Genomic DNA, 17,295 nt, shown 5'->3' with positions numbered 1-17,295 from the left:
CATTAACAACAACGGGCACTGAAAATCGCTAGCTATAATTAAACTCATGTTCCATCTAGTCATAGCAGCCCGTGATAATTCCACCTTTAAGGTAGAACATATACCTGGACCCTCTCTATCATGTTTGCAGGTTTGTCATCTCTGAGAAACAGTCCTTTCGCACAAGAAGAGCCATGCCAAATGCCATGCAGAATAATGTTCAGTTAGTAACAGTATGTCATACAGTCCATTCCTATGCAATGGGATTACGTGCATGGCTTCGCTTTGCCACTTTTTTGAGTTACCTGGTTTTGAGTTACCAGGATATTTTGGAGGAAAACCATAATTTACTGCACAGCGTTTTCATGTCTACCAATTATCATCCCTCCTCGCACATGACTGTCCCGCAGGCCACAAGGCTCACTATCTTCCCTGTGTTGCGCAGTTCATGTCCCCTGCTCCGCGAGATTTCACAGTTTAGTTATCTTATTCTTGAGTAGATGATGAACATCTGTTCCCTCTGCACCACTCCCAATCCGGATTTCATGTCACCCCCTTTCAAGGTCAAGCGGTCTCATACAGGTTTTCCCCTTCATTATGGTGGACCCTGACATCCATTGATCAGATGGGCACCTTCTGTCTTGGGGGAGATCGAGAGATGTAATACCATGCTAGAAGCTTATTTTTTGAATGAGAAATTCTATAATTTCCATGTGTTTTTTTTCTACGAATTATTTTTGTTTAATTTTTTATTATGTCACATTTTTGGAAATCCCATTAACAGAGGGCGCCTTTTAAGTTTGTTCAATAACTTTAGTGACTATATTTTTTCAATGAATTTAATAACAAAATCTACTAGAACTGTTTTACCTTATTAATATGATAGTGCTTGTATTAATTAGGACTAAACCATTCAGCAAATAAAGGGATGAATGTGTAGTCATGATTTATAGCATTTAACAAATCTAATCAGGTTGATTGAGAAATTTTGTTAAAGTTTATGATAAAAGATTTAACAAAAATGTTGACGATTCATGGTTTAGCTGGATATTATCGCCTTCTATTTGTATATGACTATGCAGAATTCCACAACGAGACTACTAATAATCTGCACTACAAAGTGAAACATGGGACAATCGCACTACAAACTGGGAACATTCAATTATGGTCATTATGCAGCAAATCAGTGATCTGCTAATGATTCCAAAACAGCCGATTGAGTCGATTCATACATAAGATTAGACACAATGTTCTTGTTAAAATCAAACCGAAAAAAATGATGGCACATGTTTTCATTTGTTCTTAGATTGTGATGCATTTGGCAGAGAAAGTGGTGTTTATCAAATACAACCTACTGGGGTATCGCAACCATTGGAAGTTTGGTGTGATATTACAGACTCAGATGTATGGACTGTCATACAACATAGGCAAGATGGATCTTTTAACTTTGATGTAGAATGGGAAGAGTATAAACATGGATTTGGAAACATCGACGGTGAATACTGGATAGGTAATGACAACATATATCATTTGACTAACCAGTCGTCATACAAGTTGAGAATAGACTTAGAAAAGTTTGATGGTGAAACTGCATATGCCGAGTATGAAGTATTCTGGATTGACGATGAAAACAATAACTATGCATTACATTGCGAAGGATATGCAGGTACAGCTGGCGATGGAATGATGTATCACAATGGACAACAATTCTCAACCCCTGATATAGACAATGACAATGACGGCAGTCACTGTGCGAGTGAAATGCATGGTGGATGGTGGTTCGATACTTGCGAGGAACTTCATTATCTGAATGGGATATACTATCAACAACAGGAAGCCCATCTTGATGGCATCGTATGGTTTACATGGAATGACATGAAAACCTTAAAATCATCCACAATAAAAATACAGAATATTTCTTAAAGACAACAGCCTAGGCAATATCATTGGCAATAAATATAGTCTAAATTAGTGTTGAACTGTTCATTCAAATGTTATGAAACTTGACTTGTTTCGTCACGTTGAATATAGCGAAAGGGATGAAAAATACACTCGAAAATTTTGTTCAGGAGCACTGATCTCATTAATTCGAAATTTGTCTCTACACTAAACTACATCAGACAGCAGAAAAATTATTCGGACCAGTCACATAATATGGCTGCCATCTTGGAATTTCGTAAAAAATGGTAAACATTTGTTTTTCGTGAGTGCTTTTACCAATCGACTTGTAAGTGTAGTATTTAGTATGGCCATAAAATTAAATTAATTTTTATCAGTCACGTGGTTTTGCATCTATGGCCATAACTAAATACTTTTGATCAGTCACGTGGTTTCGTCACGAAATTCAGCGGCCACGTGGTTTCACCTCTCATATTAGATTTTTAAAATGTGCCCTCTTGAGCTCAAAACTTCCATCTATATTACAAATACCGAGAAATTTTATTTTTCACCTGGGTTTGTATTATATGCTCAAAGGTTTCATTTGGTCAGAAATTTGATAATTTTCATATCATCTTTGTATGCTAACACAGTTGTTTCATACGTACATAAAATTATATTAAATTTTTCAGCAATTGTCGTTTCTCACTTGTCTTACTAGTAAGAAAAGTCCCTGCCTCCATGATACAAATATTTGACAGGAATGGCGTTTCAATGATATTGATGACAGCAAGATTAAAGGTGGACATTATAATATCCGAGAAGTGTTAACAGAACAATTAACAGTCTGTTTTTGACTATTTTCAACATGACGGCCACGACATCAACGTTTTATTTACGATTTACAACCTGGTTAAAGACGATTTTAATAGAACTGTGGGAATTACACTTGACATACACATTTTTTCTTGTCGATATTGAATGAAGTGTAAATCAATCGTGAATAGTGAAGAATTTGAATTCTACTATACCGTGTACATATATACACATACTAATTTGTCTTAGCTAGAATTTGTAACGCATATGATTTTAATTACTAAATAACCGCTATTAATTAAATTTATGCTATAAACAAAACACAGAGAAGAAGCGTTTTGGCCCATGCCGCCATGGCCCATCGCCTACTTCATGCTGTAAGTAATTACGCTATGCTTACGCTCACGACGAACGCAATACAAAACAAATATAGGTATAGTAATCATTTTGTACCAAGGAAAGTATTAACGGAAGGAGCCACGACGCCTTTCATGTGGCCACTTAAGCCTCTTTATTGGCTTATTTCCTTTTGTTTCAACCCAAGTTAATCCTGATAAGGACATTGTCTACCTCATATTTGATGTCGATGATAGTTTGCGATTGTTTACACAAGTAACGAGTTAGCGGAATATGATATAACCTCGCCGATTTTTAACGTGACCATAACATATATGCGTTATATATACGTTTAATTTCCCATGTTTTCATTATTAGCAATTGTATCAAGAACAAGATTTCGAGCGTGTACAACAAAAATTCCTAAGAACTCCTAAAAAAAATATCACAGAGAAAGTGTCTAGGTATGCCCTTCTTTCGATACTATCTTTTCTGGCGGTGTTCGCAGATGCCCGGTGGTCGAAAATTTCATTTTTTTATTAAAATTCGCCAATATCTCCGGAAACAACGACAACATTCCAAGTAGACGTAATTTCCAATCTTGTGCATGCGCAGTTCGTCTATTGCTACCGAACATGCTCCGAATATTACCGAATGCTCGAGATTAGCGTAACCCATTGTAAGAAGGTGCCAAGAGCTAACAAGAACCAATATTTGTGAACAAACATTGACAAGCGATCATAGGATTAGGCTAAAACAATAGCGTTGTGGCTCCTTCCGTTAGTACCTTCCATATTTGTACCAAGTGTCAATACTTACAAATTCCCAATTTCCTATTCAAGTATTACGTCTTGATAAATTATCCTGCAATTATCTAAATCTAAGTTAACATGTGCATCGTGTTCTTGCTTCAAAGTAGTTATCGATTGTTTTCATATATTTACAGGGCCAAATGTGTCAGACTTGTTTTTTGTATAAATGCTATTTTTCTAATAGCGTCCTCTGCGTCAAAAACAAAGTGAAAATAAAGAATCCCAACTATAGAGGGTCTCAATCACAATTTAATTACTGTAATTAAACGATCATTCCAATTTACTTATTTCAATACTTAAACAGTGAAGGTAGCAGTAACCCATGACAACAAAAAATACCAAGAAAGTCAAGCAGTTCCCCCATTTTAAAATTTAAAACTGGGGTGGGGAAAAGGATTTTGTGAAAAAGAAAGTTGAAAATTATTAGTAAAATATTGATTCTTGCATGAAATGACAAGTATAAGAGCAATACACTGTAGTGGCAAGGGAAATAATGTTTGTTTTTTATCCAAGTTACATAAATTCTCTTTCTAATAGTTTTAGGATATTTTTGTGAGTGTACTTGTATGTACCAGTATTATAGTACATCCATCAAAATGTCGTATACAAACATAGTACACATTAACCCGAGTGGTTGTAAATTTGTTAAAAATTGACCTGAATTTATAAATTTTGTGACACTATATCATATTTGTAGTGACATTCGCAAATCCAGTTATAAGCACGTGTAAACAAATATGATATTTTGCTATTATCACTGATCACAAAAGTTGTCCATCACGAACAATCTCGATAACGAAATTAATCGGAAAAACAAAGAGATTTAAGACGATATTTCAATTTAGAAAATCACAGAAATATCTGTTTCAGGCATTTAGACGTTCCAAATATATGCCACGTATGCACACTCTGTGTCAGTCGTCAGTAACTAGATAGATGACGTAATTTTAGGTCAAAATTGAAAGGCAACAGCAAAATTGGTAAAACGTAAATCCAGTACTTCAACATCAGTTCACGGCTTTATTTGTTGATACAAAGAACTATAAGTAAATTCGGTGTAGGAGTTAAAATCCTAATTATGTTGACATGCGTTTTGCGATATCTCGAACTGCTACATTAAATTGATAAAATGACCAGTCATTTTATATATGTTTCACCAATCACCTCATATGCATAGTGAGATATTCATGGATGGACGTTATTCCTGTCATACATTTCTACTTTACGACTGTTTAGGACAATAACAATTATAATGGACAACAAGGACGTGGTACAAACATGAAATAAATAGTGGCCATAGAATTTTGTAATATCTTATTGTTTAGTGTGTATTTTCGTTTTATATGTATTTCATCATAGTGAATGGTTCTAAATTATCTAAATTGACTAGTTAATATACGGGATTTTTAATGCCCAACATTCTGTAATGACTAATGCCTTGTTACAAATACCAATACTTCATTGATTGGCAGTCTACATACTCGATTTAGTTTGAGTTGTGTCATATTGTTATTAACTAAAAACCCACATCGTAATAAAACATCACGACTGAACACGGTGCATTAATGTTGTCATATATCGTGTAATTATAAAGGGATTATTATGTAATTAGTTTACGGAAACATCACCTGATAATAATAGTTTATTTACAGTGTGTATGCTTGTGAAGTGAAACTCATATATTGGAACGAAAACCAACATTGTGTAAGTAGAAACATTATGCAAGTCGTTGAAATATAGGTATTATTATTAGTTTAAATTTAGTTTCTTGGATATATTATAAAGTTATTTTATACTTGAATGGAAATTTGATATATATTAATATATTGTCCATATCATGATATTTCTTGTTGTTGTCATAATCAGTTGTCTACAGCTTCAAGTTTTGAAACAAGATTCATAATCATTGGAACGTAAATTCTCTCACAGTTATCGCCCTTAACGTGTCAAATAAGAGTAAAACGTGTCGAACATATTTTTAGAATAACACTTAAATTATTGAAGAAATATGTAATATCACTGAACACTTAAAACCTAATATCACATCGCGGGCAGAATAAAGTGATTATTATTTAATTAGATTACTGAACCAGCAGCTGATAATAATAATTACAAAGGTTTAGGCGAATGGTGTGTGGTGTTCTGTGATTGTAGAATATTGTAACGAAAATTAACAGTGTTTTAGTAGAGACAATGTTGGAAGTCGGGCTTTTGAATCTGCTCTTATGAATCTCTCACTGCTCTGGCAAATGTTATATAATTGGCAATGTGGCATATTAGTATATTATTGTTTTTGTATCAAAAACATACTGAATCATTCTGGAAATATATAAAAACGAACATCTTGGAGTAAACAAACACACACAATCTCTTCAATATCGTAGTACGGAAAATCCGTCAACATAATAAATATACTTCCAACGTTGAAAGGATATAAGAAATTGACAGTATGTGAATGAATAAATCCAAATACGAACACTGTGTACGTGCTAGTAATCTCCCTTCTTCTATAAGCGAGCTCGTCTGGAGTCGGTGTACACCCAGTTTGTTGTACATCTGCAGACTGTGTTCAAAAGCATTTTGAATTAGCTTTCAAATTGCGATGCAATTCGAAATTATATTGTAATAAATTTAATTTTCGTAACGGTAAATACCACTTAGAGTTGCTAGCATAGAAAGTGAAGAAAGTAAATTACACCAAATCCATGGCAGGATAAATACTATGTTAACTGAAGTAAACATGTACTGCGTGCATGACTCGAACTAGCGATCGCGTACGGTACCTTATCGTCTAGCCACACGTCAATGTAGGTCATACTTCCGCCACCAGTTTGATTTAACATAGTATACATATCGCCGTCTAACCAGAAGTGGACTTTTCCACAATCACTCAAATAATTTTTGTAGCATTGTATTATTGAAAATGTTATTGTTTTGTTTTGTTTTGTTTTGTTTAGGTACCAATGGAATGCGGATATTTTCAACATTGCGTGACTACAACACACGTGAAGTCTGTCTTTGTTGTTGGTACACTGATACTAGTATATCTCAGTGTTGAATTTCTAGGTAACTATATGAATACACGTATCTAAAGAAGTAAAGCGTTGATTCGAAATAATTTAGGATACATTCGATTTGGAAAAAGTTGAAATATTTATTACGAAAATACATGAAACTTAATATTGAAAGGTCATTTAATTTTAATAAGAATTGAGATATATATATAATTGAATACAATGTAATTGAATATGTACTAATTTAAATATATTATTATTATTATGAATGATTTTGGGGAGTGTATCATTAAAATTAAATGAAAGTGTTATGTGTCTTTAAGATATGAATGACTTCCAGAAGATTGGCCGTGTTTCACAAGTACAAACAGTTACTGCGAAAAACAGATCAACAAGCATCAATCCGGGTTTAACGGTGTGTTATTGTTATTTAATTTATTCATTATATTTCAATATATTATATAAATACATTTATTTATATAAATAAATTGTATATGGATAAAATTAGTGCTCTGCCAATGATTCTAATTCTTTTGGAAGATACAATTAAGAGATAGACTTGGTTCACATTTCAGAGTTCAGGCACAAGTGGAAAATACATAAATACTAAAAAAACTAAACTTACCTTGAAAATTGCAAAATTGATTTGTGTGAGCGCTGTATCCGCTTTATTATACGTGTTCGTAGAATGTGCACTGGGTAATGTTGATGCTAATTGGTCATTCCCCAACTTGGTTTTGCCTATTTTCTTTGAAACTGTCACGCTATGTTAGAGTCCTATTCATCCGCAGGTTAACATCCTGGATTGTTGATAGCGTATTCTGTTCACTTGTAATAATGTGCCAAGCAGGGTGTTATTCAGACTACTCAAATAGTTTTGACTTCTGGCATCATTGTTTGAAAACTAAACACGAAGTTTGATAAACATGGACGTCCTTTTTCAGAAGATGCACACCCACACTGTGACCATTTAAAATACAATCAACGCAAATCTCGTGCGCAATTTAAATTTGAAACCCCCTCACTAACTGAATAACCAACACGTGGTATCATGTATATTATGTCATGAACCATCGTCTATACGTTATCCAGAATTCGTATTGATGTGTACAATAATTGGACAATGATCTCTCTAAAACTTTTTTTCTGGATTACCATTTTGAACCCTATTAAATTTGTATGTTCTGCAATGTGTGATAAGAATATCAAACTCACCTGAAACTCTGGCGAAAGACAATTTTTAGAGGTGCTAAAAATGTTTTTAATCCTTGGATAATAACATCACTAATTTAAGTTCCATCCATTCAATATAGCACGGTTATAAGTTTGATTTACGGTTAACAAAAATTCCTACTACTAGAAATGAAAAAATATTTTGAAAAATGAATGCTTTCGGGATTCATGAAGCGCATCCACGGGTGGCTGAGTACTAGTGAGCTTTACCAAAATTTTTACCGGCCAATATATGTTAGTACAAACCACGTACAATCGTGAATAATCACAGTCACTGTGTGTAGTAAGTAAGTTGGTTGAACTGACATAATGATATTGTCGACATCGAACTAGACTTGTGGAAGCCTCGTTGCACTCTTTTATCACAAGGTTATTTGTTTGGACCTATTAAGACAATTACATAGTAGTTCACAAGGTGTTACATCAGTCTACATTATTTACAATACGTCATTATTATCTTAATTACACAGAAGCAGAACATGGGCGAAATACAACGAAATCGCAAAGAGCTCATCCAGCGAGTATGTGCTGACATAAAGCCAGGTGCCACCGATTACCACACGCCACATACAAGTCCTCAATTGGTATACAACGACGAACATCGACTTGCATACTGCCGCATTCCTAAAGCTGGTACTACAAATTGGAGACGAATTTTGCTAGTTTTGAAAGGGGCTGTTGACAAATTTGACATTCACCGCGTCAAATTCGGTCTTAATAAATATCAAACCATTTCGCTAGCAGAAATTCATAAACGACGTTTGGTTTCGTTTTTATTTGTACGTCATCCGTTCCAGAGACTATTATCTGCATACAGGAGTAAATTAGAAAACCCTGATAGACATACAGAGGAGAGGAGCGTGGGGGTAAAGATAATATCCCAGTTTCGTCCAAATGCGTCTATGTATATTAAACATAGTGGGAAAAGTGTCACATTTTACGAATTTATTCAATTTTTGTTGAAAAAAAAGTCGGGTTTCAATGAGCATTGGGACTATCAGCATAAACTGTGTTCAGTATGTGAACATTCTTATGATTTTATTGGCCATGTTGAAAATATTGTCGAAGAATCAAACTATCTACTTCATTCCATTGGTGTTACTAATGTCAATTTCCCGGAATATAGTTATCACGCTACTAATAGTTCTGACGAAAATGTGTATTTTAAGTATTTTTCACAAATCCCAACAGAGGATATAATTAAACTTTATGAATTATATAATATGGACTTTAAACTGTTTGGATATCCTTTCCCTAAGGAACTTATTTGAGAGCTTAGTACATAGATAAGTATATACTGCTTAAACTGTGCTTGAGCTGAAATACATTTCTTAGTTGATGAAACAATTATAGTTTAAGTGTCCTTCAATTTCAACACACACACATAGCACACTTACCTTTATGATTGCTTTATATTGGGTAGTAATTTCCCAATCAATAACACCACACTTTACATATGATTTGATTAATGCTGGTCAATCTCATACACTTTATGGAATACACTAGTTAGCTATGTAAGTATACATTTTCATGCATAGTTATTCTGTAACAATGTGTATAAGACTTAAAAACCACCGTCCATAACTATCTGTACATGTATATATGTATTGCAAACTATATTGCAGATTGTCGTAATGGAAAAGGGGTGCATACCCATATTTCCAAATGGAATATGCTATTAAAGTTAAACATTTGTTACGCAAATCGTGAATTAATATAGATGCGTTAGTGTTGATCTTTTGGGATTTATGTCCTTGTTTTCATACTGAAATTAAGACAAGTTGACTGAGCTGTACGATCTCCATATTGATCAGGTTAAATATGTGATCTAACACAACAACATCATCGAATAAAATAGTCCGAGATCTAGGAAATAGCGTTTCGGAGGGTCTATATTAAAAATATTTTAAGGGGGAGCATGCTTTGGCTTCGGCACGAGATAGGTGAGCAGACGCAATGAAGAATTCTGATTGGTTGAAAAGCACAGCGTGTGTTATAAAGTATCTCTATGTTTCCCAGTGAATTTTTCTTCTATATGTTCTGATCTATCGAATTGACAAATTAATATACGAGATTAGAAACGCCTGAAAAGGTGTACTAATTTATGACGTCTTACACATAATAACGCTTCATTGGTTTGCAGTCTATATCTAGATTACATCTGAGTGCGTAATAATGTGATGAACTAGACAATTATATTTAATCAACTAAACATTCACAGTATAATTAAAAAAGTATTGCCACATATGGTGTAATTAAACATGGATTATTGTTTAATTAGATGATGATTCAGTAGCTGATAATAGTGGTTTAGGTACAGTGTACATGCTTTTCAGTGATACTCGAATATTGGAACAAAAAACAGCATTGCGTAAGTAAAGAGAATATTCAATTCTTCGTAGATATGGGTTTTATATGATTATGGTTTTATTTATTTTAATACAATATAGCTGTCCATGTATTTTATAGAATCATATCGATTTAGTTTTTATAGAGTTCTGTAAAATGATTTTCAGATTGAATTGTAGTTTGTGTATTTATATGTATATATAGTAAATGACATGCAATACTATGCCAGTATATCACATGATCAGTTATACCTAATATTTACTTATAGTGATTTTTATTGAACGTATTAATTCAACCCTGGACGTTTTGTGCATACTGGTAGGATAACACTTGAGTAATTTAGTGTGATATGTAATAACACTTACAACGTAATATTATATCAATATAACGAATAAAATAGGGTGAGACCACGTTGTCAAATATTGTGTCAAAACAAATGGATTATTATGTAATTAGATTACCTAATCAGCAGCTTGTAATAATTGGCAGCAGTTTAGGTAAAGTATATATATTCTGTACAGTGATTTCCGTATATTGAAAGTAGGGACAATGTTGAACGCTTGAGTCAGCTGGATCTGCTTCTAAAAACCTCTCTCTGTTTTGGGAAATATAAAATATTAATGTGGAAGTGTGGAAAATTATACCCAACGTATAGTAGTAGTAACGTATAGTAGTTACGGGATAGTCAATCGAGAACTCAGTTCCAATAATTTAATGATATAAGACATGAATAATAATGTGGATGAAGGAATACGTTTAAATACAAACTTTAAGTATGTAGTATTCTTCTTGTTTTTTATATAAACTAATATATGATTTCATGATATCAAATACCAATAATTTACTATTTTTCAATAAATTGCACTTTCGGGCAATATTCAGATATTGACTTTAAAAAGGCTGAGTTTCACCAGCTTAATTTTTGAGAAAATCATGGTTGTTTAGTGAATAGTTGCCATTCTGGCAGTATTATAGTGCGTTTACCATGGGTACCTATGGCAGAGATATTATGTTATTTCTTGAATTGTAGTCTGGTGACATATAAAAATATGTATTGTGAATGATGTGGTACTTTTTGTTGTTGTCAATTATTTCAAAAATCTGAATTTTTAAAAAGTGTCAAAAATGCAATTTTGTCTTTAACATTGTGCTCTATGGAATTGTTCTAAACATAGCGATTTTTGAAAAAAAAATAGGTGACGTTTTTTTTTAAAAAAAATACGTCACTGTAATACACAATAAAATGCTATTTCATGGTGTCATGAGACATTCAAACCTTAAGATTCAAAGTTTTTTGGCGATACAATGAGCTTGTGTAAAATACAATAACACTGTCACTCAGTTGATATCAGATTGCGTCAATGCTGCTTGTCTTATGTATTCCTCTGGTTTCAAACAGAAATCACTGATTAAGATATATGATAGGTACGGTGCCACATGTTTGTTCACTCTTTTAGAAACACCCGACATTACTTCATGTATATGTGATAGGTATTTTTGATGGTTAAAAACCTTTCACTTAGGTAACCGGGATTCGGTCGTTTCCACGCTAGGCTGACAAAAGACACACACAAGCTTCGTTCATGTTCCCAAAACGATTCTCTGCCAAGTCCCTGGTTTTCACCCGAGACAGCATTAAATCCATCTTTATTTCTTGTCACCCCTTAACCAATTACAATCAGTATAAGAGACTCCAAGGCCTTGCCTTCCAACAAACAACCAATCACATGAAAGTTTTACACATCATAATCAATTAATTACTCGTCAAGCTGTCTAGAGAAAACATTTCTATACATTGTCAACACTAACTAATATTGATGGGGTAATAATCTCGCACTAACATTCCACCAAGGTACTACCTTTTTTAAACTCGCAAACAACATTGGTTTAGAATTACAGCTACTGTCTTGTATCTTAAAAACTGCAGAGTCATAAGATGTTTTTGGTTGATTTCGACCAGCTCGCCATCTGGTCTTGTCATTAACCTTTATCAGTATATGTCATGACAACCACTGTCAAACTGACTGAAATATAAATCATGATACAACCCCCTGTTTTACATTCTGCATGTTCTCCGAACATACCGTTCCAATACCAAGGATGTCATCACCTTTATATTTCACACGTCAAATACATCAACAATTGTTAAGCAAGTAAAATACACTCTAATATAACAAAATACATAGTTTCAAATGAGTAAATACAATGATTACATATGGTAATTATAATTTCAAATAAAAAGCTATAAATTTAAACACTATACTGTTATGATTCTAAAATACAATAGTTATATATATTTAAATAAAAAGATTATGAGGTTAAATACATTGGTTATATTTTCGAATATCCTACTCTATCAAGGAGAGGTGCCAGCACTTCACTTGCTATCCCAATTATTCAGTATTGGGTTCCCTATCTACTGCATACTAGTAATATCCCTGGGAATCTCGGTATATATTTCAGATAGACCTACCAATAATCTATAATGATTCCCTACCCCTTCCACAGCCACACACTTACTATCTTTCCACTTTGGTATCTTAACGGCTTTGGGCAAAGGAATTACACGTTCTAAACCATGAAATTTGTATTTTAAATCACCCCATTCGATATTCAACACGGACGAAATTATACCACGTTCAACTGTTAAATTCTCGATCACGGGTCGCTTTGCAAAGGCCAAATGGCTCGGAGACACGTACAGGGTCATAACATTTACCAAGACATACAGCTTGTCATTGGATATCTCTAAAATTAACTTAGTACGGGGCAATTTAGGTGCACGATACATTATAGAGCGATTACGATAACACTTGCACAGTCGAATAACCGCCAATATTAATAAGAATCCTGAACACATTAAAATCAGAATTAACGTTTCATTTCGAAGTTGGATCATGGAACTCTTCAAATCTCGCAAGGGGTGGTCCGTAATTAACTCGTCTACTGGCAAATATAACGTTTTAGCCCGGGCCCTGGGAAGGGTTGCAATCAATATGCTCAAAGTTCTCACCTTACAAACTGTATATACTGACAAAATCAGTGACCCTGTGCTTATAATAGCCAGAATGGTTTCAATTATAGTAATAGTTTTGACTTCCAAAAACGGTAAGGCAGGGGTTTCATCCGTAATGTCGCTAAATAATTTGTCTACTTTTGAATAATAAATTGGTTTATTTTTCCTTAATAAATCTGCCGTTCTGTTTAAATCTACCACCAAACGTGCATCAGAACGTACAATTTCCTCGAAATTCCCTCTGTTAATGGTGATGTTAGGAAGTTGTACTCGCCACGGGTTTTCATACATCGATTCCCCCGTAATTTCTGTCAAATCATCTGGGTCATAAAAGGGTATTAAGAATGGCAAATTTACCGGATGCAGAAACGTGGGGGCCTCGTCTTCTGTGCAACTGGTTAACAATGGCGATATATAGAGATTGTCGGAATTTATAGCGCATCCACAGGGCAATTTAATTATACACATTGTACAACCTTCAATAGGCTCAGGGCTTTTATTCCCGCATGCTATTAACCATTTAGTATCATTGCTATTTACCAAAATATTCCCCTGTCCGATTTCGAGAATCTTAGGGTCGTATACTGGGTTGAGTATTAAATCTATTTTACATGTGTTATGAATTTCCTCCTTATTATCATAGAACAAGGCCTTCGTACACGACGACTTACGCATATTTATCATGGTAATCACAGAGGGACAATCTTTTACTGTCAGACCAGTACAAGACGAAATTTAGTCTGCACTCATTTCAATGTAGTAAGTTTCATCTTCATTAACCCCAAAATACTCTGCAACTGACGTTACCTTCGTGCGCCCGTTCTTTGCTGTATTATTGTCGAAATGCTGAGGTTTATCACCTAAATCATAAGGGAGGGGCATAGGCATGACTATCACTTTATACACTTCGAATATGTCGTTTTTTATAGTAATGGGGATTCCAACCTTTATGTACACATTATTGTCTGTACGCCGAAATGTCACTCTCGCATTATGGTAATAATAATTCAAATTCGTGTATGCTATATCAAAATTAGGATATTTCTTTCGTAGTTTCTTTTGCACTGCCCTTAAAGCATCCCCTAACACTCTCGGTCTTACCAACTGCAAAGGTAACCTTTCTTGTAATAACACGTCAATCGAACCCACCCTACGTTGTGTCTCCCTTTCAAGTAACTGTAACGCTTGTAGGCGTTGAATAGCATATCGAAACATTAAATGTGTGGATCGCCGTTCATAATTTAATTCTTTTTCTAACGCCTCTTGATTTAGTTCCATTCTGTTCAAGCGCTTTCTCCATTGCGATAAATCAGATACGATCGAATAAATGGCCTCATGATTTTCCTTAATCCCATTCAGAGCATTCCCTATTCTTTTATTCGTTGTGAAAACATATGAGTTTAAATCATCTTCGTACACAACAATTTGATCTGTCATAACCTCGGTGGAACTTTCCAATGCCGCTACATGCCGTCTCAAAATATTTACGTCGTTCGACGTGGCCGTTCCGAATAAAGATTTCGATACCTTCCCTACAAAGTCTAATAATCCCCTTTTCTGCCGTTCATTTCCCAAATTCTTTTTCTCTATCTTTGGAAATAACACACGAATCGCTCGTTCATCTCTCGAAATATGATACATATAGAACTTATTCTGTTGTTCGACTAACTTCAAAGTTTCCCCGTATTCCTCACAAAACTTCGGAATGAGGTGAACTGTTTCGTTCGAACATAATGACTCATTCACACTCATCATAGGAATATCTAAATAAGGTATTGCGAACGTATGATGCCAGTACGTTAGGCTGTTATCGATGTTTGCTACCCGTTCAAACAATACTCCATAATTGGGGCGCAGAACATAATCTCTCATCTGCACAGACGGTTTCCATCGTACGACCAGTAATACACTAATAAATATCAACGCTATTCTCATCTTGACATCAATTTCTCGGGAGACGCACTATAAATTAGTAATGAAATGAAAAGAAAGGGGTATGACACATGATAAATGAAAAATTCGTGGCCAATTCTCAATTTGCGTGGTCGAATGGTAGAATTAAGTACCCACCTAAAGCGTTTCCTATGTTCTCATCAAATTATCCATGGCGTCACCGCCCGGTGTCTTCATGAAAGTGTGACCCCCAACACCAAACCCGTACGTAGCTATAGTGCGGACATAACACCTACATGTAATTTAAACTTAGGCTTTATCATGGATTCTTTCCACGCTCCTTGAGAAATGATCTCGTATAAATGAATTCGTTAAGTATTGTCGTTAGTAATGAATGATGTGCGTCCCAGGGCCTAAATAACACTCGTCTTGTCACACACTAATCTCTTTTTAATATACTTCTAAACCATTAATCAACTTTTCCCGCCTTCTTTTGTTTGCTTTCGTCGATCCCATAAGGGGTATCGGATGGTCTTCTAAAAATAATCTCGCCTGTTCGTTTAAATTCTCATAACATTCCCAAGAATTTTGATCTTTTGGGTACCCCACCCATTTAATAAGATACTCTTTCTACCGTTCCTTAGCCTACCCTTAATAATCTTTTCGATACCAAAATATCCGCTATTCTTACTATTCATCTCTGTGTCTCTGGGCATACATACAATTCAATACCACAAAAAAAACGGTAAAAAAAAGATAGAAAAGTAAGCAATACATTACATTACTGAGCAATAGGGTTAGGGTTCTGGAAAAGAGTTCAACGTCCTTATTGAGTTACACAGTGTCAGTTACAGTGTCCAGCGAGCAGTTCTCTAAGCAATACACAGATAGCTAAAGTTCTAATTCAAAGTCTATATAGCGTCTTCTTCTCTTGTCGTCGCGTTAGTCCGGGTCGTTATTTGTCATCTTCTTGTCTTTAATGTCGCTCAATTCTTAATTATACAGTCCTATCCGGTACTGGTCCTTCCGAAGGGGTTCTGAAATCTTCATCTCTTCAGCGTTGTACATCGGTGCCATACTGGTAACGGTGTTAGTCGTCGAGCGCGGTTTCTGAGTCGTCTCTGCCATGGAGCTGTTAGTTCGGTTCACAAGAAAGACACCTCTTCGTCATTTCACTTTTCTTCACAGGATGATTTTTGTGTTGAACACAATGCCCGGGTTCTCCACCACGTGTGATAGGTATTTTTGATGGTTAAAAACCTTTCACTTAGGTAACCGGGATTCGGTCGTTTCCACGCTAGGCTGACAAAAGACACACACAAGCTTCGTTCATGTTCCCAAAACGATTCTCTGCCAAGTCCCTGGTTTTCACCCGAGACAGCATTAAATCCATCTTTATTTCTTGTCACCCCTTAACCAATTACAATCAGTATAAGAGACTCCAAGGCCTTGCCTTCCAACAAACAACCAATCACATGAAAGTTTTACACATCATAATCAATTAATTACTCGTCAAGCTGTCTAGAGAAAACATTTCTATACATTGTCAACACTAACTAATATTGATGGGGTAATAATCTCGCACTAACATTCCACCAAGGTACTACCTTTTTTAAACTCGCAAACAACATTGGTTTAGAATTACAGCTACTGTCTTGTATCTTAAAAACTGCAGAGTCATAAGATGTTTTTGGTTGATTTCGACCAGCTCGCCATCTGGTCTTGTCATTAACCTTTATCAGTATATGTCATGACAACCACTGTCAAACTGACTGAAATATAAATCATGATATATACCCCAACACGATGCACTGTTGATGCTTAGTTGCCGTGTAACATTTTCTTAATCACCGTGATTTGCTGGACAACAACACTGACCAATGGCTGGAAGATTCGTGGGGCCAAGCTGTACATACTCAATATAAAAGTAATCCACACATCCGAATTAAGAATATTATTTATTTTCTAT

At 34.9% G+C, this 17,295-nt stretch overlaps 2 protein-coding genes across 2 annotated transcripts; one reads left to right on the top strand and one right to left on the bottom strand.

Annotated features, from left to right (window-relative positions):
* Positions 1-8,547: 8,547 nt before the first annotated feature.
* On the top strand, positions 8,548-9,339 carry LOC146736188 (carbohydrate sulfotransferase 11-like). Its single transcript, XM_085505192.1, has one exon. The coding sequence runs from the start codon at positions 8,548-8,550 to the stop codon at positions 9,337-9,339; it is 792 nt and encodes a 263-aa protein (XP_085361318.1).
* A 4,829-nt stretch (positions 9,340-14,168) lies between these two features.
* LOC146736187 (uncharacterized) lies at positions 14,169-15,532 on the bottom strand. The gene is made up of 3 exons (XM_085505191.1): positions 15,504-15,532; positions 14,535-15,395; positions 14,169-14,378 (listed from the first exon to the last, which is right to left on the bottom strand). Exons 2-3 carry the CDS (start codon positions 15,366-15,368, stop codon positions 14,169-14,171), a joined length of 1,044 nt encoding a protein of 347 aa, XP_085361317.1. The 5' UTR covers positions 15,369-15,395; positions 15,504-15,532.
* Positions 15,533-17,295: the final 1,763 nt, after the last annotated feature.

The sequence above is a fragment of the Saccoglossus kowalevskii genome, chromosome 11 (genome assembly GCF_978046115.1).
Source record: "Saccoglossus kowalevskii chromosome 11, keSacKowa6.1, whole genome shotgun sequence".
Lineage (NCBI taxonomy): Eukaryota > Metazoa > Hemichordata > Enteropneusta > Harrimaniidae > Saccoglossus > Saccoglossus kowalevskii.
The sequence above is the reverse complement of the archived record's forward strand: the minus strand, read 5'-3'. Positions and strand labels throughout refer to the sequence as shown.